At 40.3% G+C, this 26,797-nt stretch overlaps 1 protein-coding gene across 1 annotated transcript in view; it reads left to right on the top strand.

Moving 5' to 3' along the window:
• Positions 1-26,797, top strand: part of LOC309495538 (hemicentin-1-like) — a 118,540-nt gene that overhangs the window by 70,463 nt on the left and 21,280 nt on the right. Inside the window, exons 8-19 of the mRNA XM_082165320.1 lie at positions 8-89; positions 422-467; positions 603-683; positions 834-897; positions 3,807-3,823; positions 7,785-8,067; positions 8,635-8,793; positions 17,594-17,662; positions 17,755-18,102; positions 18,201-18,449; positions 18,538-18,795; positions 18,907-19,161. Of these exons, the coding sequence (XP_082021446.1) occupies positions 8-89; positions 422-467; positions 603-683; positions 834-897; positions 3,807-3,823; positions 7,785-8,067; positions 8,635-8,793; positions 17,594-17,662; positions 17,755-18,102; positions 18,201-18,449; positions 18,538-18,795; positions 18,907-19,161 (1,911 nt within the window). The remainder of the gene's footprint in view (positions 1-7; positions 90-421; positions 468-602; positions 684-833; positions 898-3,806; positions 3,824-7,784; positions 8,068-8,634; positions 8,794-17,593; positions 17,663-17,754; positions 18,103-18,200; positions 18,450-18,537; positions 18,796-18,906; positions 19,162-26,797) is intronic.

The following is a 26,797-nucleotide window of genomic DNA, read 5'->3' as shown; positions in this document are numbered from 1 at the left end:
GTCTCAGTTGCAGGACGTCTGGTGATATTATACATATCCATTGGAGGGGTTTGTGGAGCTGCAGTGATCATTACGATGTTAGTGATTTGGTAAGATGTGTGTCTGTGGTACTCTCTCGTGTGTGTGAATGAATGACTTAGTTAGAAAGTTGTGAATTCAGTGAGACGTTGTGATGAACGTGAACTAAGCCAAAATTTCCCATCCTTTCTTTCCACACTGACAGCTACTCAGTTATTTATTGAATAATGAAATATGAAGCTCATTACTGCAGTAAATCCTGAAGATAGACCAGATTTCATCATATTCAAAGTGGCAGTGCCACGTCCTATAGAGAAATACCTTAAGTTCAAATCATAACTGTGTATTAATCATCAAATAGGTTCTGATTGGGTGTAATTGTTTCAAATCATTGTCTTTAAAGGGGAACCAGGTGTTTGAAACAGAGAAATGACACACAGGAGTCTCAGGTGAGAAAAAATAATTTGGTTTTCAGTAGTTTACTAAACTAAAAGTGAAAGTCTGAATTAGTGGCTTTTTCTAGTGAGTCGTTTATAGATGTTATTTATTTTCTCTTTATTCTGTTTTTTTCTTTAATGTCCAAGATGAATCATTCCAGACCTGATCATGACAGACGCGACGCTTATGATGTTGAATTGAGTGATCCTGTGTATGAGAATGTAACGGTAAGTGTTTCCTACAGAAGACTAAACTCTCTTCACCTTTAGCCAAAAGGAATTAAACACTCAATGTCAGTGTGAACATATCTATATTGACTAAGAATATGGAAATTTAAATAACACACTCCTGTTTTTACTTTGTCTTCATTCATAAAGGCTGCTCAACTTGATGATTGTAAACCCGAACTGGACTCGTCTCTGTATGAAAATCTTCGAGCAAGTAAGAATACCCACTAGATAGAGACAAAACCCAATCTATTAGCCTTTCCTCTTGACACATGTTGTTGATGCTTTTATTGACATATTTCAGTATTAAAGTTTTTACTTTCTTTCTTTCTTATTCAGACTAACAAGAGGATATAGTGGTTTGGACACAGTAAATATTACAGCCTTTATTCATCTCTTTTGGGAGGAGCCCTGAATGATTGACAGGAGTGCCATGATGATGTGTGACTGAAGTAATTAAGGGATCGTTTTATAGATGGATGTGCGATAATGAAAGTAAACGGTTAATGAATTTATGTAAAACTGTGTAATCACTAGGCTGTGTGTTTTTCTTTATGCTTTTTTATCATGTATGAATCTTACTTGAGATTATTAATGTTTTTGACCGTGAGTATCGGTATTGTTCATGTTTCCAATAAAAGAAAGAATAAAATAAGGCTCTAGTGTAAAACTCCACACTTTTCTGTCATTCAATAAATCAAGAATAACAGCATGACAAATGTTAAAGACCATTACACTTAGAGATTGCTAGAGAAATTTTTTTTTTATCAAATTACATAAGATTATTAATATAAGGATTACTGCACAAAATTACACGTGTTGTTGTTCGGAACAACAACATTTCTATAAAAAAAGTCCTTAATACACAGCAACTTACGTTTCAACTTATTCCTTCTACGACGATGAAAACAGTTCCAACAGAAACAAGTTGTGAGTGACTAACCGAAACACAGACCACTCGAGCTGTACTTCGGGTTTTCAGTCTCCCGCTCGGAGCGATACTGCAGCCAGCCAGAGAAAACACGGCCGATAATAACAATAACTTTTGTTTTCTATAGTGCCTTTAAAGGAGCTTACAGTATAAGACAATACAAGTAAAGTAATAAACAAAATACAAAATAAATCAAACAAAAAAGCATAGGTGGATTAAATAAACAAGAAACCAGTAATGATTACCACAATCAACAATAACCTAACTTTCCTAACCAAACCTAACAAACAGTTTTTAAATGCGTTTTAAAAATTCCAAGCAATTCGCTTTTCTGCAGCTGAAAAGAATAGCATGGGGCGCAATTTTAAAAAAGAAGTCATAACAACGTTTTGTACACGAGGGTCAAATGTTAATGGGGAATCAAAGATAACTCCTAGATTCCTTAATTTCTTCTTAAACTCAAATACAGAACCATTAGAACCACAGAACCAACCAAACAGGCGCCTATAATAGTCATGTCATAAAAGTCATAACATTTGTGAGTCATAAAAACGTTCAAAAACCAGATTGAAGTTGCTCAAAAAGATTAATAACAGAAAGATGGTTATGCAACTGTGAAGCTACAACTCATTGTAACATTTTAGCCAGGAAAGGAAGATTTGACATAGGTCGACTAGTTATTTAAAAGCACACTAAGCAGTTTCCGTTTTTCTCAAACAGCGACCCCTAGAGTCGCTGTGGAGTAACTGTATTTAACGTTACTGATGTAAATACCACTCATGCAGAGCCGTCGTCTTCTTTTCCTTGACTTTTCTGACCGCGCTTTCTTCGTTTTCTTCGTCGACTCTGCCATGATTCACGTCTGAAATGCGTTCTAGTGTCTTCCATAGAGGCTGCTTCATATGTTGTTGATGTATGAGACGTCGTGCCGTAAAGCAAATCGTGATTCTTACGAGATTTGTCAGGGCGCCACCTCTCAGACCCCCCCTCCCCCCTTTTCATATCTGAACTGTAACAAGTGAGGCAAAATCAGGTTGCACAAAATTCTGAAAACAGGGCACCCGAAAAACTTGCCGCACTCGCATTAGAACTAAAGGAGAGGAAGGTTGTTATAGCAAGGAGCAGAGCGAGTATAACTTGATTTCACGGACCTTGCGAGGAGCAAATAAATCCAGGTTAATAGCCAGCGCATTATTTAGCTGTGAGATATCATCATCCAAGGGCGTTGAGTTCAATTCAGTAAGAGATGAGACAACAGTTGCAAATACTGTCTGATCAGTTGATTTCCACATTTAAACAAGCGCTTACAGCAGCAAACTATGGGATCCAGAATTTATTTGTTACATGGCCTTCCTCACAGATTATATGACTGCACATCTGAATTATCTGAACACACAGTTACAAGGTCGGTCTCGGACTGTTTCAGACCTCTATGCGCATATGAACGCTTTCCAACGTAAACTAAACCTTTTTCACAGCGGATTTTTGACACACTTCTCTGCCTGCGAGGAGATGTGCAAAGATGCTCCCAAATGCAAGATGTGATTCGCCAAGTACAGAAAAGAAATTGAAAGTCTACAAGAGCAGTTCAGAATTTACTTCCAGGTCTTTCACATCATCCAGCCTTGCATATGTCAGGGTATTGTAAAAGTTGTGTTGTTCTATCCAGCCCACCAGGGGGACTCAAGGAGTACTGAATGCACAAGTTACACACGAGTAAGTGTGTTCCTGATGTAAACAAGCTGAATACAGTGTTGTCCCATGCAGCTCTTCAAAAAACCTCAAGAGTGATTAATGCCTCCTTGTTAATGCATACTAGAAAGCATAGACCTCTTCACAGACCCTCTAAATGCAGCTGTCAGTGCGGAGCCTGAAGAGATGCAGCTAGAGCACTGGTCACACCGGTTGTAAGTTTGCAGCTAGAACTCTACAAACGTATATTGCGAGCCTTCGATCCCTCCATTACCATTACTCCAAGTTTAGAGGCGAGTATTATTGCTAGTTTTAATTTAACACATATGCATTGTAGTCGGCCTTCAGTCTAGATTATTGCCATATGTGAAGTGGAATGACAAATCCCTTTCCCAGTTGCAACCAATCTCCTCCTTGGTTTTCCTGAATTATAAAGTGGTAATTTTTGGTTCTCTTAAAGCATTATGGAACAAGAAAAAGCAAATGTCTGTGTTGTACAGGATACAGCTTCTGCCAGGTCAGGATTTGCATAAAGGATTAAAGCAGTTCGCAGGTAGCCTGGTTAAAACCAGACCATTCTCAGTAGTAACTGAGTTATGGTCTGGCAAAGCTCCATAGACAAATCATTTCCAAAGGGGCATCACCAACGGACGTCGCTCAAATACCTAAAACCAATCAGAGCGATCGTCATCGTGTAAAGCCATATGCTGCGTCCAGGGCCGGTTCTAGACATGGAGGCCCTAGGCAAAATGTATGTTGGAGGCCCCCCTGCCACACCCTCCTCCCCTCCACCTTTTAGAATTCACGAGTTTACACTTACACTAGGGGCCGATTATTAGGCGGGCGCATCTGTGGGCAGCCTTGTGTTGTTGTTGTGGACGCATGCTGCGCCTAGAGTCATTCTCCAGCAGAGTGAGCAGACCTCATCCAGTGCCTAAGGAAGGAGCTAAGTTCCTTGGAGAAAACTCCTTTATATTTAATTAAAACCTTTTGATATGTTACTGCCAACTTCGAGAAAAAATATGAATAGGCGACATGACGTTCGGTGGATATTGATAGCGTAGTTGAGGTTGCATTAGCACAGCAGAAGGGTTGCTATCATGTCACAACAATAAGTAAGCAAGAATTTTGCAATTACAGACAGAGAATCTGATACTTTTATTTGTTCTGTTTTGTGTGTCTTATATTTGAGAGGGTTGTCACTCAATGCAGAGAAATAAGTAATAAAAAAGTGACCATAGGTTAGTGAAGGACTGGCTTTGCTTTGCTAGCGTCGTCGCTAGGGTTGGGTAGCTACAGACAGACCCGGTGCTAATACGGCACTGGTGCCTTAACGACCGTTATTTACCAGACCGAATATCAATGTGTATTTCTGTGCTTCTCTTGGATGCTCTGAAAACGGACGTTAGAAACGTGACGCTAGTCAGCAGTTAACTTTAGCATACTGTTAGCTAGTAGCTGGATTAAACACGGTTAAAATGCTGGCCAAACAGTGTAATGTGTGACTGTATTTCACTGTAGACTAGGGGTGGAACATGTATTCGTATTGAACCGAAACTTACACGGAGAATACATGGTATAAAAATAAATAAACTCGCGTGCAAATTAATTCATGTAATGCGGAACTACTGTTAGATACGCGGGTTCTTTGGGGACACCTAATCTGTAGCCCCGCCTTAGCTCTGAAGCAGGCTGCGATGTAAAGATTGCAATGCTGGAGTATGGTGTGTAGGTGTGGAAGAGAGAGAGGGAGAGGGAGACTCGGGAGAGGGAGAGAGGGGCGCGGGCGCGATCGAAAAGTCGCGTGTGTTTAAAGTCGCAAAGTGTTTACTTATATTTGTGTGTGTGTGTGTGTGAGGCGCGGATGCGATCGAACAGTGGAAACATAAAAACATACTCCGTCATTTTGTTTACAAGACATCATTCAAACTGCAAAGTGTTTAAGTTACTGTTAATTACAATTTTAAGGAAAACAAATATATTAATCTGAAATGTAGCAAATTAATTTAATTCATTCAGGTACAATTACCAAACATATCTCAAGGTCACAACAAGTGCAGATTGGTCAAGTGTTCAATAAATGTTTTTGTTGAGAAATCTTGTCTATCTTAAGTAATTATTTGTGTTATATTTTATCTTTCAAATAGAGTTTAAAAACAAGCACATAATCGGCCAAATATCGGCCAAAATAAATCGGCAGCATTAATCGGCCATCGGCCGACCCGGATTTCAAAAGATCGGCATCGGCATCGGCCTGAAAAAACCCATATCGGTCGACCTCTAACTTACACATCAAATTAAATAGAGTAAAGATTATGCGTATTTGGCGAGCTGTCCGGGGGAGGGCTCCGGGCTCTAAATTTTGGCCTGAACCAAGAGTATTAACCCCTGTTTGTGATAGAAATAATCTAGAACTAGATTGCATTGTATTTTGGATTGTGTTGTTTACATCCAATAAGAGATTATTCAAATCAAAGTGAGGGAGATGAGGTGGTGGAGGGATACTGATAAACTGTCAGTGAGCAGAGGTAAGTCTGCAGTATATACCTCTTATCTCGTTGATTGGGTTGATTAACTGAATGTGCTCCACTCGCATTTAATAAGGTTTAATTATCTGAACATGCTCCTCCCAAACTTTGTTAATAAAACATCATTAAATAAAAAGCACTTGAAACAAATATGATTCCTAACCATTTTATTTATACAAAACCTGTTATAAGTATTTTTATATTTTTACTTAAATATGCATATTAATAACTTTAAGTTAAACACACCAAAAAAAATAAACAAATCTGAAAAGTAATCTGGACCAGCACTTATTATTCTCATTCCATGGCCACCTACAGAGGCACTCTTCTGCTTTTTTTTGAAGCAAACTCATCAATAACTACTTCATAAGAAGTAGTTATTGCTGGGGTGGTAGTGGCGCAATGGATAAGACACATGCCTTTGGTGTGAGAGACCCGGGTTCGAATCCACTGTGAGACACCAATGTGTCCCTGAGCAAGACACTTAACCCCTAGTTGCTCCAGAGGCGTGCGACCTCTCACATATATAGCAATTGTAAGTCGCTTTGGATAAAAGCGTCAGCTAAATGAATAAATGTAAATGTAAATAAGAAATCTGCTGTGTGAGTTCTCTGTTAATGCTGATTAAAGCAAGTCCACTAAGCCGTTCCTGAGTCATTGTGGAGCGCAGGTAATTTTTTACAAGCTTCAGTTTTGAGAAGCTTCTCTCGGCAGCTGCTACGGTTACTGGCAGGGTAACTGCAATTCTGAGAGCAATCCAGAGGTTTGGAAATATCTCCTGCAGTTGCTTCTGGTGAAGGAATTTCAGAAGCTTCAAGGCTGTGCTTTTTGATGGTAATGGTGGAAGGTTGAGTATCTCTTCAGCCATTTCAATTCCAGAGATATCTGCATGTCCTTCCTTGCTGAGTGCCTTCTCAATGTCTTCACAGTGTTTCTTCACTGTAACTCTTGACATGGTTGCAACATCATTGAAATTCAAAAGGATACCAAAAGTGTCCCTAACATTTTCCATGGTCTGAAATCTCTCCTCAAGAGAATGAAGTGCTACATCCACAACTATGTTAAAAAAAGTCACTTCCAGGTTTCGCAGTGCGTCGGTCAGAGGCTCATCAGCAGCCTCGTAAGAGAACTGCTTCCTGGTGTTACGCAGTCTCTTCTGTTTGAGAACTGCCTCTAGATTCATTTATTCACATAGATCCTTTGCAGTTGCTTGTGCTGCAGCAAAGCCAGATGCCCTATACTGTGAGAGTGCTGCTTTGGTGGATGTAATCAAGTTTGAAGCAACGTCCAGTTGCATAGAAGATGATTGGAAAAGCTTATTGAACTGGGTGACAAGTGTCAGAATGTCACACCACACAACAGAACAAATCAAAAAGCGATAAGACCCCAATTCTTCAGCAAGAGCTTGGGCCTCCACTTTAGAGACAGGGTCAGACAAACTCTGCCGTACTTCTAGAAGCGCTTCCCTGATTTGGGCAACCTGGAACCTGACAGCCTGAACACTTTGCAATCTGCTCTCCCACCTTGTGTCACTCCATGATTTAAGAGTGAGGTCCACATATTTTTTCAAAATAGACCATCTCTGAGTGGATCCTGAAAAAAAGGTGAATAGTTTCTGCAGGTGTCCAAAGAATCCAATGGCATCCTTTGAAGCTCTTGCAGCATCTGCTAGAACCAGGTTTAATGTGTCTTTCCCCAAGTAGTGTGTGTGTGTACTTCCATCTTTGATTTTAGCCAAGTGCTCCTGCATAACTGGATCAAACTTTGCCAACAGCTCCACTTCCTTTAAAAAAATGACCATTATCAGAAACATTGAGTTTGTCTGTGGATCCCCTAAATCCAAGATTCCTCTCAGCAACACTTCACTTACTTATGCCTGCTACCCCTCCTGGGGCATAGGCCGCCGACAAGAGCTCTCCAGGCATCCCTGTCTTGGGCTTTTCTCTCCAGCTGGCTCCAGGTGTATCCAAGTTCTTTGGTATCAGCTGCCAGATCTCGGCGCCACGTATTTCTTGGCCTTCCTCTTTTCCTTTTGCCTTGGGGATTCCAAGTGAGCGCTTGCCTGGTGATGTTGGAAGCTGGCTTGCGGAGCGTGTGACCAATCCATCTCCAGCGTCGTTTCAGGATCTCATCTTCTGCTGGAAGCTGATTGGTTCTCTGCCAAAGGTCCTGGTTGCTGATGGTGTTTGGCCAGCGAATCTGGAGGATTCTTCGCAGACAGGAGTTGACGAAGGTCTGAGCTTTCTTCATCGTCGCCACTGTTTTCCTCCATGTCTCTGCACCATAGAGAAGGACCGCCTTGACATTGGTATTGAACAGCCTGACCTTTGTCCTTAGGCCCAGTTCCTTCAAGCTCCAGATGTTCCTCAGCTGAAGGAAGGCTGCTCTTGCTTTACATATTCGTACCTTAACGTCAGCGTCTGTTCCACCCTGATTGTTGATGACACTGCCCAGGTAGGTGAAGGCCTCCACTTCTTCTAACGCCTCTCCGTCCAACTGGACTGGGTTGTTGTTGGTGTTATTCACCTTGAGGATCTTTGTCTTCTGTTTGTTGATGTTCAGACCTAGTTGAGCGGAGGTGGCAGCTGTGCTGTTTATCTTTTCCTGCATCTGCTGTCGGGTGTGGGATAGCAAGGCCAAGTCATCCGCAAAGTCCAGGTCGTCGAGTTGTGTGAAGGGTGTCCACTGGATTCCTGTTCTTGTGCGTGCCGTTGTAGTCTTCATTATCCAATCGATGGCTAGCAAGAAGAGGAAAGGCGAGAGCAGGCATCCCTGACGAACCCCGGTTCTCACTTCGAAGGTCTCCGTAAGCTTCCCTCCATGGACCACTCTGCTGGTCATACCATCGTACGAGTTTCGGATGATGTTGACGATCTTGGCTGGCACACCATAATGCCGGAGAAGATTCCAAAGGGCACTCCTATCCAGGCTATCGAAAGCCTTATCATAGTCTACAAAGGTAATGTAGAGAGAAGAGTTCCACTCCAGTGACTGTTCGACAATAATACGCAGGGTGGCAATCTGGTCCGTACAGGATCTGTCTTTCCGGAAGCCTGCCTGCTGGTCACGGAGTTGGGTGTCCACCTGGTCCTTCATTCTATTCAGGATGATCCTATTGAACACTTTCCCTGGAATGGACAGTAGCGTAATCCCTCGGTAGTTGTCACACTTGCTGAGGTCGCCTTTCTTAGGTAACTTTATAATATATCCCTCCTTCCACTCCGTGGGAACCTGTTTCTCCTCCCAGATTTTCTTAAACAACGGGAACAGTATCTCTACCGTTGTTTCCAGGTCCGCCTTCAATGCTTCTGCTGGTATACTGTCTGGACCTGCTGCCTTGCCGTTCCTCTGCTGGCCTACTGCCTTGCGGATCTCTTCTCTGGTGGGCGCACTGCAATCTATTGGTAGATCCTCTGCTGCTGGATTGATGGTTGGCGGGTTTGCTGGCATTTGCTTGTTTAACAGTTCTTCGAAGTGTTCCCTCCATCTATCCATTTGTTGTTCCTCTCCCTTCAATATCTTTCCCTCCTTGTCTTTCACCGGCCTACCTGGCTTGCAGAACTTCCCTGACAGCGTCTTTGTGATGGAGTGCAGATCTTTCATATTGCCATTTCTTGCTGCTTCTTCTGCTTCGGCTGCCAGACCATCAACATAGTTCCGCTTATCGGTTCTAATAAGCTTCTTTACCTCTTTATTGGCGGCTGTGTAATCTTCTTGTGCCTTAGCCTTCTCCGCTCTTGTTCTGCTGTTATTGAGGGCTGCTTTCTTCTCTTTTCTTTCCTGAATCTTCCTCAATGTCTCTACCGACAACCACTCCTTGTGCTGGTATTTCAGGGGTCCAAGGACCTCCCTACATGTTGTCGTTATGGTTTCTTTCACTCTCTTCCATCTGCCATCCACTGTATCCTCCTCCTCCTCTTCTAATTCTTGCAGTATTTGGAACCTGTTGCTCAAAGCCACTCTAAATTCCTCTAGCTTGTGTGTGTCCCTCAGAGAGCAGGTGTTGTACTTGTGCCTCTGTGCTGTAGTTGCCATCCACCCCCTCTTCAACTGCAGCTTCAGTCTTGCCACTACGAGATGGTGGTCTGATGCGACGTCCGCTCCTCGCTTCGCTCTCACATCCTGTAGAGATCTTCTGAATTTCCTGACGATGCAGATGTGGTCTATCTGGTTCTCGGTGGAGCCGTCCGGTGACACCCAAGTTGCCTTGTGTATCCTCCTATGTGCGAAGACGCTGCCGCCGATCACCAGGTTATTAAGAGCGCACAGATCTGCAAACCTCTCACCATTTTCGTTCATGTTGCCAAGTCCATGTGTTCCCATCACTTCCTTATACCCGGTGTTATCCTTCCCCACCTTGGCATTAAAATCCCCCATCAGGATGGTGACATCGTTCTCTGAGTAACTCTCCAGGATGGACTGCAATCTGCTATAAAACTGCTCCTTGTCTCCCTCCTCACTGTCATTGGTGGGTGCATAGCACTGCACAGCATTCATGGTGATCTTCTTCTTCGTTCGGAAAGATGCTGTGATGATCCTTGGGCCGTGGGCTTCCCATCCAGTGAGTGCTCGCTGTGCAGTTTTTGACAACATCAGCACTACTCCTTGTGTGTGGGGGGCGTTATCCTCCTCATGTCCCGAGTACAGCAGCATCTCGCCAGTGATCAGCCTCTTCTGACCGGACTGCGTCCATCGAGTTTCGCTGATTCCAAGCAGGGTGAGGTTGTAGCTCCGCATCTCCGCTGCCACTTGCGCTGTCTTCCCCGCTTCGTACATGGTCCTCACGTTCCATGTACCGATGTTGGTTGCCCTGGCTGAGAGAAGGGAGATCGGCCCTGCAGCTTCCAATTTACGTCGGTTTTCACTGCACAGCGTCATACTTCTTCTTAGCGAAGACCCGTCTCTCCCCAAGGCGGAATTACCTGTTGCTCTTGTTTGCGTTTCTGTAGCAAAGGTTTTTTTTTTACAGGGTGGGGTTGCTAGCCCCACGCCTAACCCTCCTCCTTTTTCAGAACGGGCTTGGGACCGTCCATGGCGGAGTTTCCTCTCAGCAAGAGACTGTATAATTGTTAACAGTCTTGTGAGAACATTCCGCCACCTCTGTCTTTCTTCCTCCAAAAGGGTCATCTGTCTCTGGTCTATGGTTTGACCTGTTTTAGATCGCAATTCTAATTCCTCCACTTCTGCATGGTGCTTATATGCTCAGAACTGTTCTCATGACTGCGCAGGATGGTGTGGATGTTCTTCCAGTCTTTTAATCCTCCTTTAATGAGCTTAATTACTTGGGTAGAGAAAAGTTTGCAGCTGTAGCAAAATACTGCATCATTCACTTCTGAATATGACAACCATGATCGTTTGACTCTTTCACCATTAGGCATTTTTCTATAACACAAACTGTGTGAAAAGGCTCGTCCATCAGAATTTTTGGGAAAAACATAACTTTCTCTGACTTGAAATGGTCCTCTTCGCACTGCCTCTGCTCTGTAACTTTGCGCAATTGTGTCAGGCCACAAGGCTGGATCAACAGGTTGAGCTTCGGGTACTGTGCTTCCTATTTTACTTTTTGTTGATGTTCCAGGTCTGGCATTGTCTCCTGTAGTTGCCCTGTAGTTGGTCTTCCTCAAAATCCCTCTCTTGCTCCTGTCTCTCTTTGCCCTGTAGTTGGTCTTCCTCAAAATCACTCTCTTGCTCCTGTCTCTCTTTGCCCTGTAGTTGGTCTTCCTCAAAATCACTCTCTTGCTCCTGTCTCTCTTTGCCCTGTAGTTCTTCTGACTCACCACTGGTTTTTAGAAACCTCATCAGTGATCCTACAACAGGTAATGTTTAAAACAAATAATGTCAATAGAGAGGCTACATTTGTTTTTCTACACTGTAAAAAAAAAAAAAAATGTAAATGTTTTTTCTTTTTCTTTTTCTCATTGCTTAATGTTCATTTAATGACAGTTTTTCTTTTATTAGTCAGGATTATTTTAAATTTTTTCAGTAATTTGCTCAGTAATTTATTTATAGTAACACACTAACCCCTTATTTGGGATAATGAACAGTTTTGTTTTTGATAGACTAAATATGTCATATTATGTTTTGTAGAGAAATACATTTAATATGAATATACACAAATCAGCTCCTAGTGGAAGTGATAGAAATAAACTACTAAATAAAAAGTCTAGTTCGTTTCTTCAACTGTAATCGTGTGCTTGTTCATATGCTTAAAATTATTTTCAATAAATATTGCAACAGTATTTATGATTGGAAAACGAAAAAAAAATGAAGTAGATATATTATGATCGAGCAGTAAATGCAGGCTAAACATCTGCGTTTTAGAAGATATACAGACAGTTGAGGTAGCTGTTTTGAAACATAATAAACAATGCTCTAGTATAGTGCGCTTGCTCTTTGACTGACAAACTTCTTTATTTTTTCTTTAACTTAGTATTTTGACAGTCAGCGCCAGAGCCGCCTTAACCCAATGTTAGGCCCCGGGGCTGAGAGGTTTTGTAGGCCCCCCATCCCCTCGATTTATAGAGTTCATTTTTAAAAAAGTGTAAAAGCCTATCTAGGTAATCTACTGTACATCACAAAATGCATTAGTTTCTTTCGAGACCTACAACAGTGAGTTTTTTTATATTGTTTTTAATTTTAATATTGTTATTAACATATCACTGAGCACATAAACACAAGACACTTTATTTAACAACCATACCAAGCAACTAAATTTAAACTTTATGCAAATGAGAAGCGATTTTCGCGAACGACAACCAATAGGAAAGAAGCCTTTCAGTGGAGCTCAGCTCCCGTCACCGTCTCGAGTGCAGTGCAGGCAAGACAGAAGAGTTCAAGGGCGATTTCACTGTTTTATATGATTTGACTGTAACTAACCACAAACATGGATATAATAAAATAATGCATGGAAAAGAAACTGTCGACAGTCAGTGAGTTTAATTCATACATTTATAGTTCGAGTGTTGTAGTTTTATGATGCAAGTTTAGCACTGCTGCAGTTCATTTTACAGTTTCCCCTGCATTATGTTGACTATTAGGGACAAGAAAATTTATTATTTGTCAAATTCGGATGACGTTTTAGTAATTTATGACAGTATGAGTGAGTTTAATTTGTAGATTGATCGATCGTTAATCTAGTAAATGATTTAATCCCTGAACACTGCTGTGTGGTAATATAAAAACACTCTCCCAACAGCATACTGTTTCTTTTGAGCCTAATTCCTAGTCAAATTAAAATTATATAGTTGTATAATATCACTTGTGATGGTGTTTTGTATAGATGTGGCCAGACGAGCAGTCTACCGCCTCATTCGCGCCGCGGGACCTCTAGACGCGCGTAAACGCGTCTTTGCATTGACATTGAAATCACTCGCGCCAGACGCTCTATTCGCGTTTGGTGTGAACGCACCACAACAATAACATTAGAGCGACAGCACTACCAACGTCCACAAGCGACTAGCGACATACAGCGACAAAATCTGACAAGTTAAAACAATATGACCTTTTCAGCTCATCATGAACCCGAACATGGGAGGCCCCTAAACTTGGGAGGCCCCTGGGCTTCAGCCCAGGTAAGCCCGTGCATTAATGCGGCCTTGGTCAGCGCCTGACTAGGGCTGGAAATCGATTCCTTGATTCAGAGGCGTAAGGAATCAAGATTTGATTCCACAGGTTGTAATCAATTCCATCGAGGAGAATCGACTCCTTTGTAAGATTCAGATCAACAGTTCATCATGAATTCGCCTCAGTGAAACAGTGACTGGAATTACGATTAATTTCCGCGAACAGATTTTTTGATTGCATCGTACGCTCAGATTCAAAGTGTCAGAAGCGAATTGTCCATCAACGGTGATCGCGCTCTTTTGAACTCAGAATAACCGCCAAATGATCTATCCCAAAACTACGCTGATCGTCAGGCTCAGTTTTTTTTTTTTTTACAAATACATTATCAATAGATGATACCTGCATGACGAGCTGCACTTTCTTTGCGTGCCTGCTTAGCCTTACGCTTAGCAGCCCCTGAAGGATGCGTTTGTTTCGGCGCCATCAGATCAATTTGTAGTAAAGTTGGATCTCATTCATTAAATCGGTATGTAATCTCTTCATTCAAATATTCAGAGGGTGGGCGTGACTCAGGTTTAAACGGGGATATTAATTGGTTTTACTACAGGTGAATGACAATTGTTATATCCAATGGACAAACAGCCTAGTATTTTGCTGCTCTTGATTGGTGGACAAGCGTATAGGGATGATTTGGAGGCCCCGCCTCCAAGCCCGAGGCCCTAGGCAACTGCCTACTCCGCCTATAGGTAGCGCCGGCCCTGGCTGCGTCCCAATTCGCCTAAGTTACACTACGCCATAAAAGTATGTACTCTTTTTGTGAAGAAAAGGTATTTACTTTTGAATGTGTAGCAAAAAAGTAGGCAAGCTTTGGGACATACTACTTCGTCATCTTTATCGGACGGATCTGTCGCGTGCATCCTGTCACGTAAACTGCCCTGTCAATCATTGTGTCGCAGTTAAAATCCTCTATTAAATCTAATTTAATTTCCTACCGTTTCGGAGAGAAATGTAGTAGCACGTTCATCTGCCAGTGGGTCTTTCATGGAGACTGTCCTCATGTGTTTGCAATTTGAATATAATAATGCATTTCAAAGTTGAACGGATGTCGCTCAAATGCCTCTGGGCGCAATTGGATAGACCTAAAACCAATCAGAGCGATCGTCATTGTGTAAAGCCCGCCTCAACGTTTCTGATTGGTGCCGCGATTTCTAGGCCATGGAAATGGGCTTGAATGAGCTCTTTGCCAGACTTACTTCTCGAGCAAATCTGAATTTGCCGGAAGTTGTCTGGGTTTTCCCAGGCTAGTTCGCAGGCCTCTTATCAACACACAAAAGAGGAAGCGAGACTAAGGGACTTATTTTACCTATATAGAATAAGTTTCCTGCTCAGGGTGCTGACCCACCAAAGGCTGTCCAATTACAGACAAAACGAAGATGCAGTTGTTTTCTGGGACTGGTTTGTGTGGTTGTGGTTTTCTATTAAATAAACAGTAACATAAATGTGAATATTCATAATTATAATAATAATAATAATAATAATGATAAATTACAACAATTAAACATACTGTCAATAATACAGCACAATAAAATAAGATTAGGCTGTAACTTCTGCATTATAGGCAGTGCACAGCTCTAACCTGACACCTTGCAAGCACTCCAAAGTTTGTATGGTGCCACTCTGTCTGGGCTATGAGGCATAATAACTCAGTTACAAGAGAAAATTAATTCCTCATCAACTATATAATTAAGAATTGGAATGCACATCATTTTGTCAATTGGGCAAAATATAAACACTTATTATGCCGCTATAACTTTAGCATGTCTCTCCGTGTCCCGCTGCACTGTGAGGGCGGGGGAGATCACGTAGTCAAGGTTTCTGGAAGCTCATTGGCTCAGGGAAGGTGCTGTGTATGCGTGTCCCTCAAAGTACAGAAGGAGAGATTTAATAGAGAGAGGTTAGAGATAGAGCAAAAAAAAAAAAAAAAATTATTGTTTACAACTGCCCCTAGATTTCCATAAGGAAATATGTGCATATACAAAAAGGCTTCAATTCTTCTGTGGGGTTTACAATCACTTTTATCAGGAATGTCAGGTAATTGTATAAGGCATGCAACTCCCACCTGAACCTTGGCTGTCCTCACTCTGGTGTCAGTTACGGAGAATACTTCTAACACCTTTCCCACGGGCCAGATAGCTCTGGGTAGCTGAGCATCCATGATCAGCAATGTAGGGCCAACCCGGATGTCATTTTTGACGACTTTTGAAGTCCAGGCAGGCAGAATTTGAGGTAATGTCTCCAGAATTGGTTGGCAAGGATCTGGCTGTGACGACGACATCGGCTGACCAGCTCAGACTGGGGGAATACTGTCAGGGGGAGTGAAGCATCTGGCCCTCCCATTAGGAGACAATTTGGAGTAATGAGGTCAGGATCAGAAACATCGGATGGTGTATATCCCAGTGGTTTGGATTCCTTCAATCTCCACGAGCACAGTTTGAAGGACCTCAAAAGTCACTGATTGAGTTCCTATAGTATCCATCAAAGCGTTTTTCAAAAAGCTAATTTCTCGCTCCCAGAAACCTCCAAAGTGTGGTGAGTTAGGAGGGTGAAATGGAATTGAATCTGCTGTTTAGCCAACAATTGGCTCTGCAGATCTGGAACAAGAGCTGTAAAAGCTCAGCTGTGATAATACTGCCTATTTGGGTGCTCTGAGTTTGGCCATGTTCTAGACACGCAAGAGAAGGGTTGCATATCGCTTGACACCATCCACCTCGACTCTTACGGTCTTCCTTTCCAGGAGTTCCACGACATCCTGGTCCAGTCTGGATCTGATGCAAATCCTTTAATTGATTGTACATCTGCCATTTTGTATCCATGTACTTAACTGCTGCCTGACTGTTCGAAACAGAAGGTCTTCAGGTTGACCTTTGAGGCCCAACTGCTGAGCTGCACTGTGGAGGAGGATAGTTCTGTCAGATCCATCATCCTAGATTGCATATGCATTCATTTTCCTCTTTCCATTTCTGAGAATCACTTTGCTGATTTTAAGCTGATTTCCTCTTCCACCTGGGTGTGATGTCCCTCAGCATCTCTCATTGGCGTATGAAGGTCACGTGATCACACTGTGATGAGGCTGTCAGAGATTCACAAGTTTGGTTTTCTCACCTACAAAAGAGGAAACTGCATTTTTTTCCATGTTTATAGACATGATCATTCAAGAAGAACAAGGCCACGGACTGAATAAAAAGCTTAGTAGTTTTCATGATAAACACATTCAGATTAATCAATTCTGCTTTATCGGCATGTTTTAAGTTATTTATTTAACTTCCAGATTGCTATTAATAAATCAGTAAATTGGAGGTTTATCAAATGCACATTTGGTGATGCTGGAGATGAAATGTGTTTTTTTGACGTCACTGCCACTGCAATTCCTTCCAGTGTTTTACAATCCCGGATCCAGCAGTTTCCATACCAGGATAGTTGGTCACCGTTCCCTATATGTAGCTTGTGTTTGCTGTGTTCATTGTCAGATCGTTCTGGTGTTCATGTCTTGCCGTCTTGCTTTCATCAGCACTTCTCTAGTCTACTATTCCTGCTTGTGTCTGGATTACTTACTGCCTGACTGTTAAATATCTTAAGTGTGGGGGATTTATGGGAGATTGGTTGGGGCTAGTTGTCACAGGGCTGTGTCTCAGTAACTATATGGTTTAAAATCAAAAGTCCAATAACACAAATTTGTTTTCTCAAGCAGTGTTTTGTTGGCGAAAAACAAATTGATAAAAAATCCTTTTTAATATTTTACACAACAGATAACTATATAATGAAGATAGATTATAAAGACTTATACCCAAGACTTAAATATTAATGTGGCTTTTAATAATAAACCTGCATATTCACTGAGTGACAACAAGCTCCAGAGTATGTTTTGTAAACATTAGCAATGCACTGATACAAAAGTCAACTAAGGTGCTTTATAGCAGTATCTCAGTATGAAATTAAAGACCATCGTTCTGGCAGGGTCCTACTGTCTATGATGGGCTGTCAATCAAAACGAGGAAGTGAAAGACGTTGGACAGTTACAAACTCATGCAGTACAAAAATGACTGTTGCTGTCATGTTCTTTGATAAGTAAAGTAGTATTTGTTGTTATGTTTCATGCTGACATTAAAGCTGAAAATAAGCCACTATATTTGTTGCAGATGTTGCTATGGTGATGTCCGTCAGAATGGCTCCTCCTCTTCCTCTGATCTTTCTGCTCATGATTCACGGTGAGTCTCTGCAACCCTTGCTCAGGAATTTTTGCATTCTGCAGTTTTTATGCACAAACTGCTGCTAATTTGTTCAGGATTAACTTTTTTAGGGGTTTGTAGTCAGAAAGAGGGTGTGAGTTACAGTCCTTCACACATCTGTGCAGTAAATGACTCATCGGTGATAATGAGCTGCACTTATACATATCCTACTGGACGTCAGATCAAGAAAGTGTTCTGGACCAAAACACTGGTAAAAGATAATGGAGAACATCCAGATCTGTCTGAGGACCCTGAATACAGTCAGAGGCTTCAGTATCTGGGAGATAAACAGCAGAACTGCACCGTCAGACTGAGTCATGTGACACTGAAGGATTCACACATGTACTATTTCAGATTCATCACTGATAAACCTGATGTGAAATGGATTGGCACTCCAGGAGTGACTCTTACTGTCACAGGTGACTTTGATGAGGTTTATCTCTTCTTCTGTGCATTATGTTGAATAATAATCAGTGTATGACAGCAGCACTAGATATAATGTGTGTGTTGTGTTCAGATCTTCAGGTGGAGTCTCCTGAGAGAGTGACAGAGGGAGATTCAGTCAATCTGAGATGTAAAAGCAGCTGCGCTCTGACTGACAGAGCAACATTCATCTGGTACAGAAACTCACAGCCATTAACTGAGAGAAGAGACAGAAACAATGAACTCTTGCTGCAGTCAGTCAGAAGAGAGGATTCAGGCAGATATAGCTGTGCTGTAGACGGACACACTCACATCTCTCCTGAGGTTCAGCTCAATGTCATGTGTGAGTACAGATTCATTAGTTCTTTTTAAAAAACAGAGATTGTGTTTGAATGAGATGATTTAAAGATTTAATTTTTGTCCTGTGTTAGATCCTCCAAAGAACGTCTCAGTGTCCATCAGTCCATCTGGTGTAATAGTGGAGGGAGATTCAGTGACTCTGAACTGCATCAGTGACTCAAACCCTCCTGCTCTGAACTTCAGCTGGATTAAAGGAGGAACGATTGTAGGATCTGGAAGAATCTACAACATCTCAAAGATCAGCTCTGATGACAGTGGAGAATACAAGTGCAAGTCCAGAAATGAGTATGGAAAGAAATACTCTGATAATGTGACTTTAAACGTCATGTGTAGGTTTATTATTAAACATAAGATGCTAATTCTGTTTTGATTAATTTGGTTCATTTTAGTCATTTTAAAAATGTGTCAGAGGTCTTAAATAATTTGGTGATTGTTATTAGACCCTCCAAAGAACGTGTCAGTGTTGATGAGTGGATCTGGTGTAATAGTGGAGGGAGATTCAGTGACTCTGAACTGCATCAGTGACTCAAACCCTCCTGCAGAAATCAGCTGGATTAAAGGAGGAACGATTGTAGAATCTGGAAGAATCTACAGCATCTCAAAGATCAGCTCTGATGACAGTGGAGAATACAAGTGCAAGTCCATCAATAAACATGGAGAGAAATACTCTGATAATGTGACTTTAAACGTCATGTGTGAGTTAATGATAAAACATAAGATGCTAATTCTCTGTTTTGATTAATTTGGTTCATATAAGTCATTTTAAAAATGTGTAAGAGGTCTTAAATAATTTGGTGATTTTTATTAGACCCTCCCAGGAACATCTCAGTGTTGATGAGTGGATCTGGTGTAATAGTGGAGGGAGATTCAGTGACTCTGAACTGCATCAGTGACTCAAACCCTCCTGCTCTGAACTTCAGCTGGTTTAAGGAGAATGAACCCTCAGCTGTTGGATCTGGACAGAGTTTCAGTGCACTACAGAGTGGACGCTTCTACTGTAAGGCTCACAATCAACATGGATCTCAGAGATCAGACGCTGTAACTGTGTCTGTTAAAGGTAGAGCGGCTCAAATACTCACATTACTCTTTCTAAAGTGAAGCAAATTATTATAATTTTTTTGATGTTTTTATACATTTGTGCTATTAGGAAGTCTGGTGATATACATATCCATAGGAGTGATTTGTGGAGCTGCAGTGATCATCATGATGCTGATTTGGTAAGACGTGTGTCTGTGGTCTTATGTGTGTGAATGAGTCAGAAGGTTGTGAATTCATGCTAACAATTAATCAACAATCGCTTAATTGTCGATTATTTAGTTACTCCGCCCAAGTAGCAGTGCTTCGCCTTCTGAGAATATACTTCCCAGTATGTATACAGTTAGAAGATGGCTGTGTCTCATGTGACCTTGTTATTCGTACACGCTGTGACTATACAAATCACAACATGTAAATAGGAAAATGTTGGCGTTATTTTGTCACTTATTGGGAGCAGTATGCTAGCTGGAGCCGGTTACTTCCAGTCTTTGTGCTAAGCTAGGATAGCGGTGGGTGCGTCAGTCAGAGTTACGGCATGCACGGAGATGAGAAGGGTATGTATGGACTTATCTAACTCTGGGGGATACGGGATACGGTGAATAAGCTAAAGTCCCAAAAGTTGGCATGTTCCTTTAAACCCAATGCTAATAGGGAACCTGCAAAGGATTAGTTGCGTTTTTCATTAAAGCTGCAGTCCGTAGCTTTTTTGGGTTAAAAATTATCCAAAAGAATTGATTACATCATTACGTCACATCTGTACACATAAAGAAGGTGTCTCGGCTAGTAGGCTATGTTGCGTGTGAGAATGTTGGAGGTGGATCCAGAAAGGTTCAAACGACAATCACCAGTGACAACTGGAGATTCACCCGTTGTAAAACGCGAAAAGACTTCTGAGAAAAAAATAGACTGCAACCGGCCCATTCGAAAAAAAAGGATAAATATTGGGAGGGCATTAAATGTAGTAACGCAATGCTGATGTTGTTAACATTGCCAAGGTCAAGAGTAGTTTGATTTCTAACATTATTCTCTCAACAGACATTTACATCAATAGTCTGGCATTATAATTTATTTGCGTTTGGTGTACTGTGGAGTGGGTAAAACTGTTTTTAATGGCAGGCTAGCAGATACCGTTGACTCGCGCTAGTCTAGCACCGGCGAACTATGCAACTGGAAGGACTGGATGAAAAATGTTGAAAACTGTCTTCACTGATAAATAACACCCAGGCTAACTTGGAAATAAGGTCCGATGTCCAAAATCCTGAACCACCCCTTTAACAATTTGAGAACAAAGTATAATTTGCACGGTTTGACATGATATGATAAGCGAGCGTTAGATTTAATCAGCGTGATTTACTGCAATGCTTTTTTCCCCTTAACATTAGTTGGTCAGAACAAAAGTGGATGTTACTTACTTGTTCAGACGGCGTTTTCCGGTGAAAATTCTTATGTTGGTCATACTTCCAAAAAGTAGAATCTGTGATTGCAGTATCCACACCACCAGCGCGGTGATTGACAGCAGCACATTCTCCTCAAAACATTGGATTAATCCGTTGTTAGAGATCACATGCTCTAAATAAATATGTGTGATCTACTATGGTTTACTAATGTTTCATGAAGTTACAAACCAAAACGTGGCAAAAAATAATCACGTGTATACTGTTTACATGTGCATCTGCTGTGCTTTTTCATACAAATACTTTTGGACTCTAACTGAAACAAATATGCTTGTTGTATTCTGCTATCTGTTATGTACGATGATTTCAAAGATCACATTTTTTATGTAAAGCAATTACTTTTTCATGCTATGAAAATAGAGCACTTTTAATATGTCGGCAAATTTAAAAGCACTTGTTAAGTGATAGTCATATTCCCTATATTCATTGTAAAGCCAAGCTTAAAGCCAAGCCAAGTTTTAGGTGCCTGCAAACGCAAACTTTTGAAAATGGGTTGAAAACAACAAAAACACAAATTTGTTAAGATGATGACATCATTCACATGCGTATTACATGTTTAGTCTATGGTGTTTCATCACCATCTAATGGCCTGGCAGCAGAATGCAGCATTTTTTGTCGTTTTCGCGGATCCGTGTGAATGGGGATCGTTTTGACAATGGTGCTGTCTGTACGCGGAAAACTCAAAGGAAAAACTTCTCCATTTTAAGCATATCGTTGTCGTGTAAACGTACCCATAGTAGCACCCCCAGCTTCGGAATTAAGAGGTCAACGATTAATCGATTAATTGATCATTACTTTAAAACTACAATATGTAATTTGTTTTCGCCGCTAGGGGTCGCTAACCTCTTACAATAACAAAGGCGTAGGTTGATGACGCAGTGATAAGCGGAATAATGGGACTTGCTGTCATGCTGATAGATCTAATACTGTTTATGGATGAGTGAATGCATTCATGTTTTTAACATGACTGTGGTATGAAGCAGGGCTCGATTTCTAATGAGAGACAGATATCAGCTCCACACGCGAGTCCTGCGGATAAAAAGGAATAAGGACATTTAATTCTATCTAACTAACTTACCCGCAAGTTCAGAATTACTACTCACACAGGTCAGTTTATTTGATTAATTAAACTTGTGAGGTAATGCAGTGCTGTTTCACTTGGTCTAACGTTACACTATCACACTAAACAGCATTTGAGTGTGTTGAAAATTATAACATTATTCTATCTGTTAGTTTGTTTTCTAAATGAGACTAGCAGTAAGCTAGATAAACATTAGAATAACATACTAATCATATTCTAACATTTCATCATGTTGAGCTATATAACATTGATTAGTTTTATGAACATTTGCTCACTTGTCTAATAAAGTACGTGCAAGAGCGGCATCTCTGTCAAGTCGAAGTTAGTCGCGGACGTGGAGCTCTCGGGATCTCGTAAACGCCACGCTGATATTGATCCTCGTTTTAGTTCTCCTTTTGTCCCAAAGTCTGCTTGCCATGATCCATAATGTTTGAACGAAACAACAACAGCGTGAGCATTGCCCACATCTGTCGCCATGGTTACTATGGCAGTACAAGCGGAAACCAGGGATAACGCGGATATTACGTCATTGACAGGCGACAAGTGAACAGGGACGGGCACTTTTTAAAATTGTAAATTTCTCTGAATTTACAAATTCTTGTACACATTTAGGATAATTGAAGTACACAACTGAAATAAATATATTACACTGTGCAAGTGGTTTTTGGATATTTTGATACAAAATTCTTTCATATTGTACCTTTAGACAACGATCAGTTATGGGAACATAAATTATTATAAAACATATCTAACGTGAGCCACGGCAAACTTTGCAAATTATTGAATAAGGAAGTCTGAAGCTCACATCATTACTGCAGCAAATCCTGAAGATACACCACATTTCATCGCATTCAAAACAGCCCATCCTATAGATAAATCTCTTTACTCAAAGCTGTGTATTAAACATCAAATAAATTCTGATTGGTTGTAATTGTGTCAAATTATTGTCTTTAAAGGGGAATCAGGTGGATGAAAAAGAGAAATGACACACAGGAGTCTCAGGTGATTATCAGAAGTTTACTGATCAGGGAAATGAATTGGTATCTAAAAGATTGAAAGTCTGAATGTAGCAGAGACTTTTTCTAGTGAGTTGTTTATAGACGTTATTTATTTTCTCTTTGTTCTGTTTTTTCTTTAATGGCAAAGATGAATCATTCCAGACCTGATCATGACAGACGCAACGCTTATGATGTTGAATTGAGTGATCTTGTGTATGAGAATGTAATGGTAAGTGTTTCCTACAAAAGACTAAACTCTCTTCACCTTTAGCCAAACACTCAAACACTCAATGTCAATCAGTGTTCATTCGTTCAGTCGTTTTTTTTTATATATTGAAAGCAGAAAAATGAGAAAACAGTTCCTTTTTCATTTTAGAATTTTTTCCAAAAAAACAAAAAACAAGAATTCAACTTGATTTTTCGTTCTGAGGTAGAAAAATTTATTATAAACAGCTTGAATATTCGATTTCTACATGTGGGAGGGAATGAAACTCCCCTTTCCTCTGATTTGTCAAAGATCATATTGATCTGTCATCAGTTCTTCCTCAGTTCTGCACTGCAGAATAAGAGTCCTCCGCTGCTGCTGATGATGTGCGGATTCTTATCTTGTTTATTGCAACTACATTTCATCTTTTTCTCATCAAACAACCAGACTAACGAATGGCTCGACACAACCCGTACTGGGGAAGAGCCTAGACAGGGCTTTACAATGATTTGAAAAAATAAAATAAAATGAAAATAATTAGCTATTTTCCTATATTTTCCGGACTGTAAAGTTGTAAATCATGAGGCATGCTGTGATTTATTCCTAAGTGACTTAGGTCTATATAATGCAAAAGCCCAGTCTAGGCTATTCCCCGGTACGGGTTGTGTCGAGCCATTTGTTAGGCATCAAAAATCAAGCTGAATTCTTGTTTTTCGTTCTTTTGGAAAAAACGAAAAAGCTTTTCTCATTTTTCTACTTTCAATATTAAATCAAAAAACGACTGAACGAATGATACACGGATTAATGTCATTGTAGAAATGTCTATATTGACTAAGAATATGGGAATATAAATAACATACTACTGTTTTTACTTTGTCTTCATTCATAAAGGCTGCTCAACTTGATGATTGTAAACCCGAACTGGACTCGTCTCTGTATGAAAATCTTCCAGTAAGTAAGAATACCCACTAGATAGAGACAAAACCCAATCTATTAGCCTTTCCTCATGACACATGTTGTTGATGCTTTTATTTAAATATTTCAGTATTAGCCTAAAGTTTTTACTTTCTTTCTTTCTTATTCAGCCTAACAAGAAGAGGATGTAGTGTTTTGGACACAGTAAATATTACAGCCTTAATGCATCTCTTTGTGGGAGGAGCCCTGAATGATTGACAGGAGTGTCATGACGTATAACTGAAGTATATTAAGGATAATTTTATAGATGGATGCCTTGGCGAAAATTTAAGTAAAAAGTTAATGAATTGATGTAAAGTTTGTAATCACTGAAGTGTGTTTTTACTTTATGCTTTTTTTATCACGTATGAAGCTTACTTCATTTAGAATGTTTTTAACCTTAATCATCAGTATTGTTAATGTTTCAAATAAAAGGCAGAAAATAGGCTCTTGTACAAAGTTCATGCCTTCCACACTTTTCTGTCATTCAATACAGCAGATTAACAGCATAATAAATATTAAAGTGCCTTACATGCTAGAGAAAAAAAAATCTAGCCAGATTCAGCAAACTCTGAATCAACATGCACCAATGCTATATTTTCTTAATGTCATAATCATTTCTTCAGTAGTATCCATTACTTCAATGAGCTCATTGTATCTGCATTAAATGCTCTACATTGTTTAAATAAAAATAAAATAAAAAATAAGCTAACTGTGATTTTGTATTGCTATTTCTGAAATACATAACTTAGACAGTTACGTGATAACAGATCACTCTAAATTGTAATATGGACTCATGCACTTTCTGTGAAGCTGCTTTGAAACTATTATTGTGAAAATTCCTATACAAATAAACGTGAATTGAATTGAATCATTTAGCCTAATGAATATAATACTAAACTAAATTACACTCGCAATCTTGCTTTTGTTCAGAACAACAATATTTCAATTAAGTCCTTAACTTACGTTTCAACTTGAAGTTAGTTCGTATGAATTCCTTCTACGACGACGAAACTAGTTCCAACTTCCAACAGAAGCAACTCATCATGAGTGAATAACCGAAACACAAACTGAAAGCCGGACTGGAATAGTATAAATGGGTGGAGCGGAGCGACAGATATTCCCCTCCCCGCTCAAAGCGTCATGTAATCCACCGCTCGAACTCCACTCCGGGTTTTCAATCTATCGCTCGGATCGAGACTGCAGCCCGCCAGAGAAAACACGGGCGACATTACTTTAAAAAACACTCTTCCTACAAATACGAGTTGATTATTATCATATTTGTGGCGTTCGCGGGAGGAGGAAGAGGAGCACAGCTATGTAGGACGTATTATGAACGGTCAGTTATACAGTGTTGTTATCGTGCAACGGTCGTTATTCAGAAATATTATGGGTGAATATCACATTTTGCCAATCACAATCAAGTAAGGTATTCCAGCGACCCCTGTCATAATAAAAGACAAGATGAACTGGCCGTTTTGAAATTGAATACTTTTCAATAAGTAGGGGAGAGCCGCGACAGTTGAAACACTTTTCAGATTAACGTCGTTTTCTAAGATAGATTTTTTATTTTTTTGTGATCAACAACTCACATATGTTCTCTTCAGCCCTATTAGCACTGGATTAGTATTGTCTGGGGACCTCGTGTGATTTAGAAATTTTGTTCTATCGCCCAATAAACAATAGGTGATAAGCCATGCGCATTTTGTAATCTTTCTAATGGGCTATTTTGACGAAGACAGACAAATCCGTTTACAATTAATTTTCTTACATTTCTTCCTTCAGTCATATAGAGTGTTTGCTAGTTGAATAGCCTGTTATTATGAAGAAAACGAGGTCAACCATAAGACGATAAATTAAATTTATTGAAGATTGGACAATTGATGATTATTAAAGAGATAACGTGTTGCGTAGTTGAAAATGAATTTGCATCAAAAGAAACACAAGTCTAGAAACAGTATATGATTCTATGAACAGTATAGGCCAGGGGTCGGCAACCCAAAATGTTTAAAGAGCCATATTGGACCAAAAAAAAAAAAAAAAAAAACTGTCTGGAGCCGCAAAAAATTAAAGCCTTATATAAGCCTTATAATGAAGGCAACACATGCTGTAAGTGTCTATATTAGCTTTATTAGCCCCCTAGTATCAAAATGATAAGTAGCCTAGGCAACAAATACATAATGAGCATTCATGATTAGCAGTAAATGTTTATTTTCCCTGCAGCGCATCCTGGAGAGAATGACGCACCACGTGACTACTCTACGATGGTGCTTTAAGTTTAACTTCCATTATAATTTTAATGTATTACGTTTTATTTATTTGTGTATTATTTTTACAACGTTGAAAAACTTCAACCCTTTCACACGTAAGTTTAAAATATTCTGACTGACCCCCCCAGCGTGAGTTTTTCAAGGCGACCGTTATTTAGAATGTGTCACTTTATGGTTTCCAAGGTGACGCGTCATTGCGTGTCACGTGACACACCGCAGCAACAACAGAGCTGAATGAATGATGATCTGCTTTTATGTCATTTTTCCTTTTTTATTCAAAATACTCACACATTTGTTAGATATGGCATGAAATATCTGATATTCCGATCGTCAA

Source organism: Leuciscus leuciscus (genome assembly GCF_965113295.1).
Source record: "Leuciscus leuciscus genome assembly, chromosome: 3".
NCBI lineage: Eukaryota > Metazoa > Chordata > Actinopteri > Cypriniformes > Leuciscidae > Leuciscus > Leuciscus leuciscus.
Note: the sequence above shows the minus strand (reverse complement) of the source record. Positions and strands in the feature narration are given on the sequence as shown.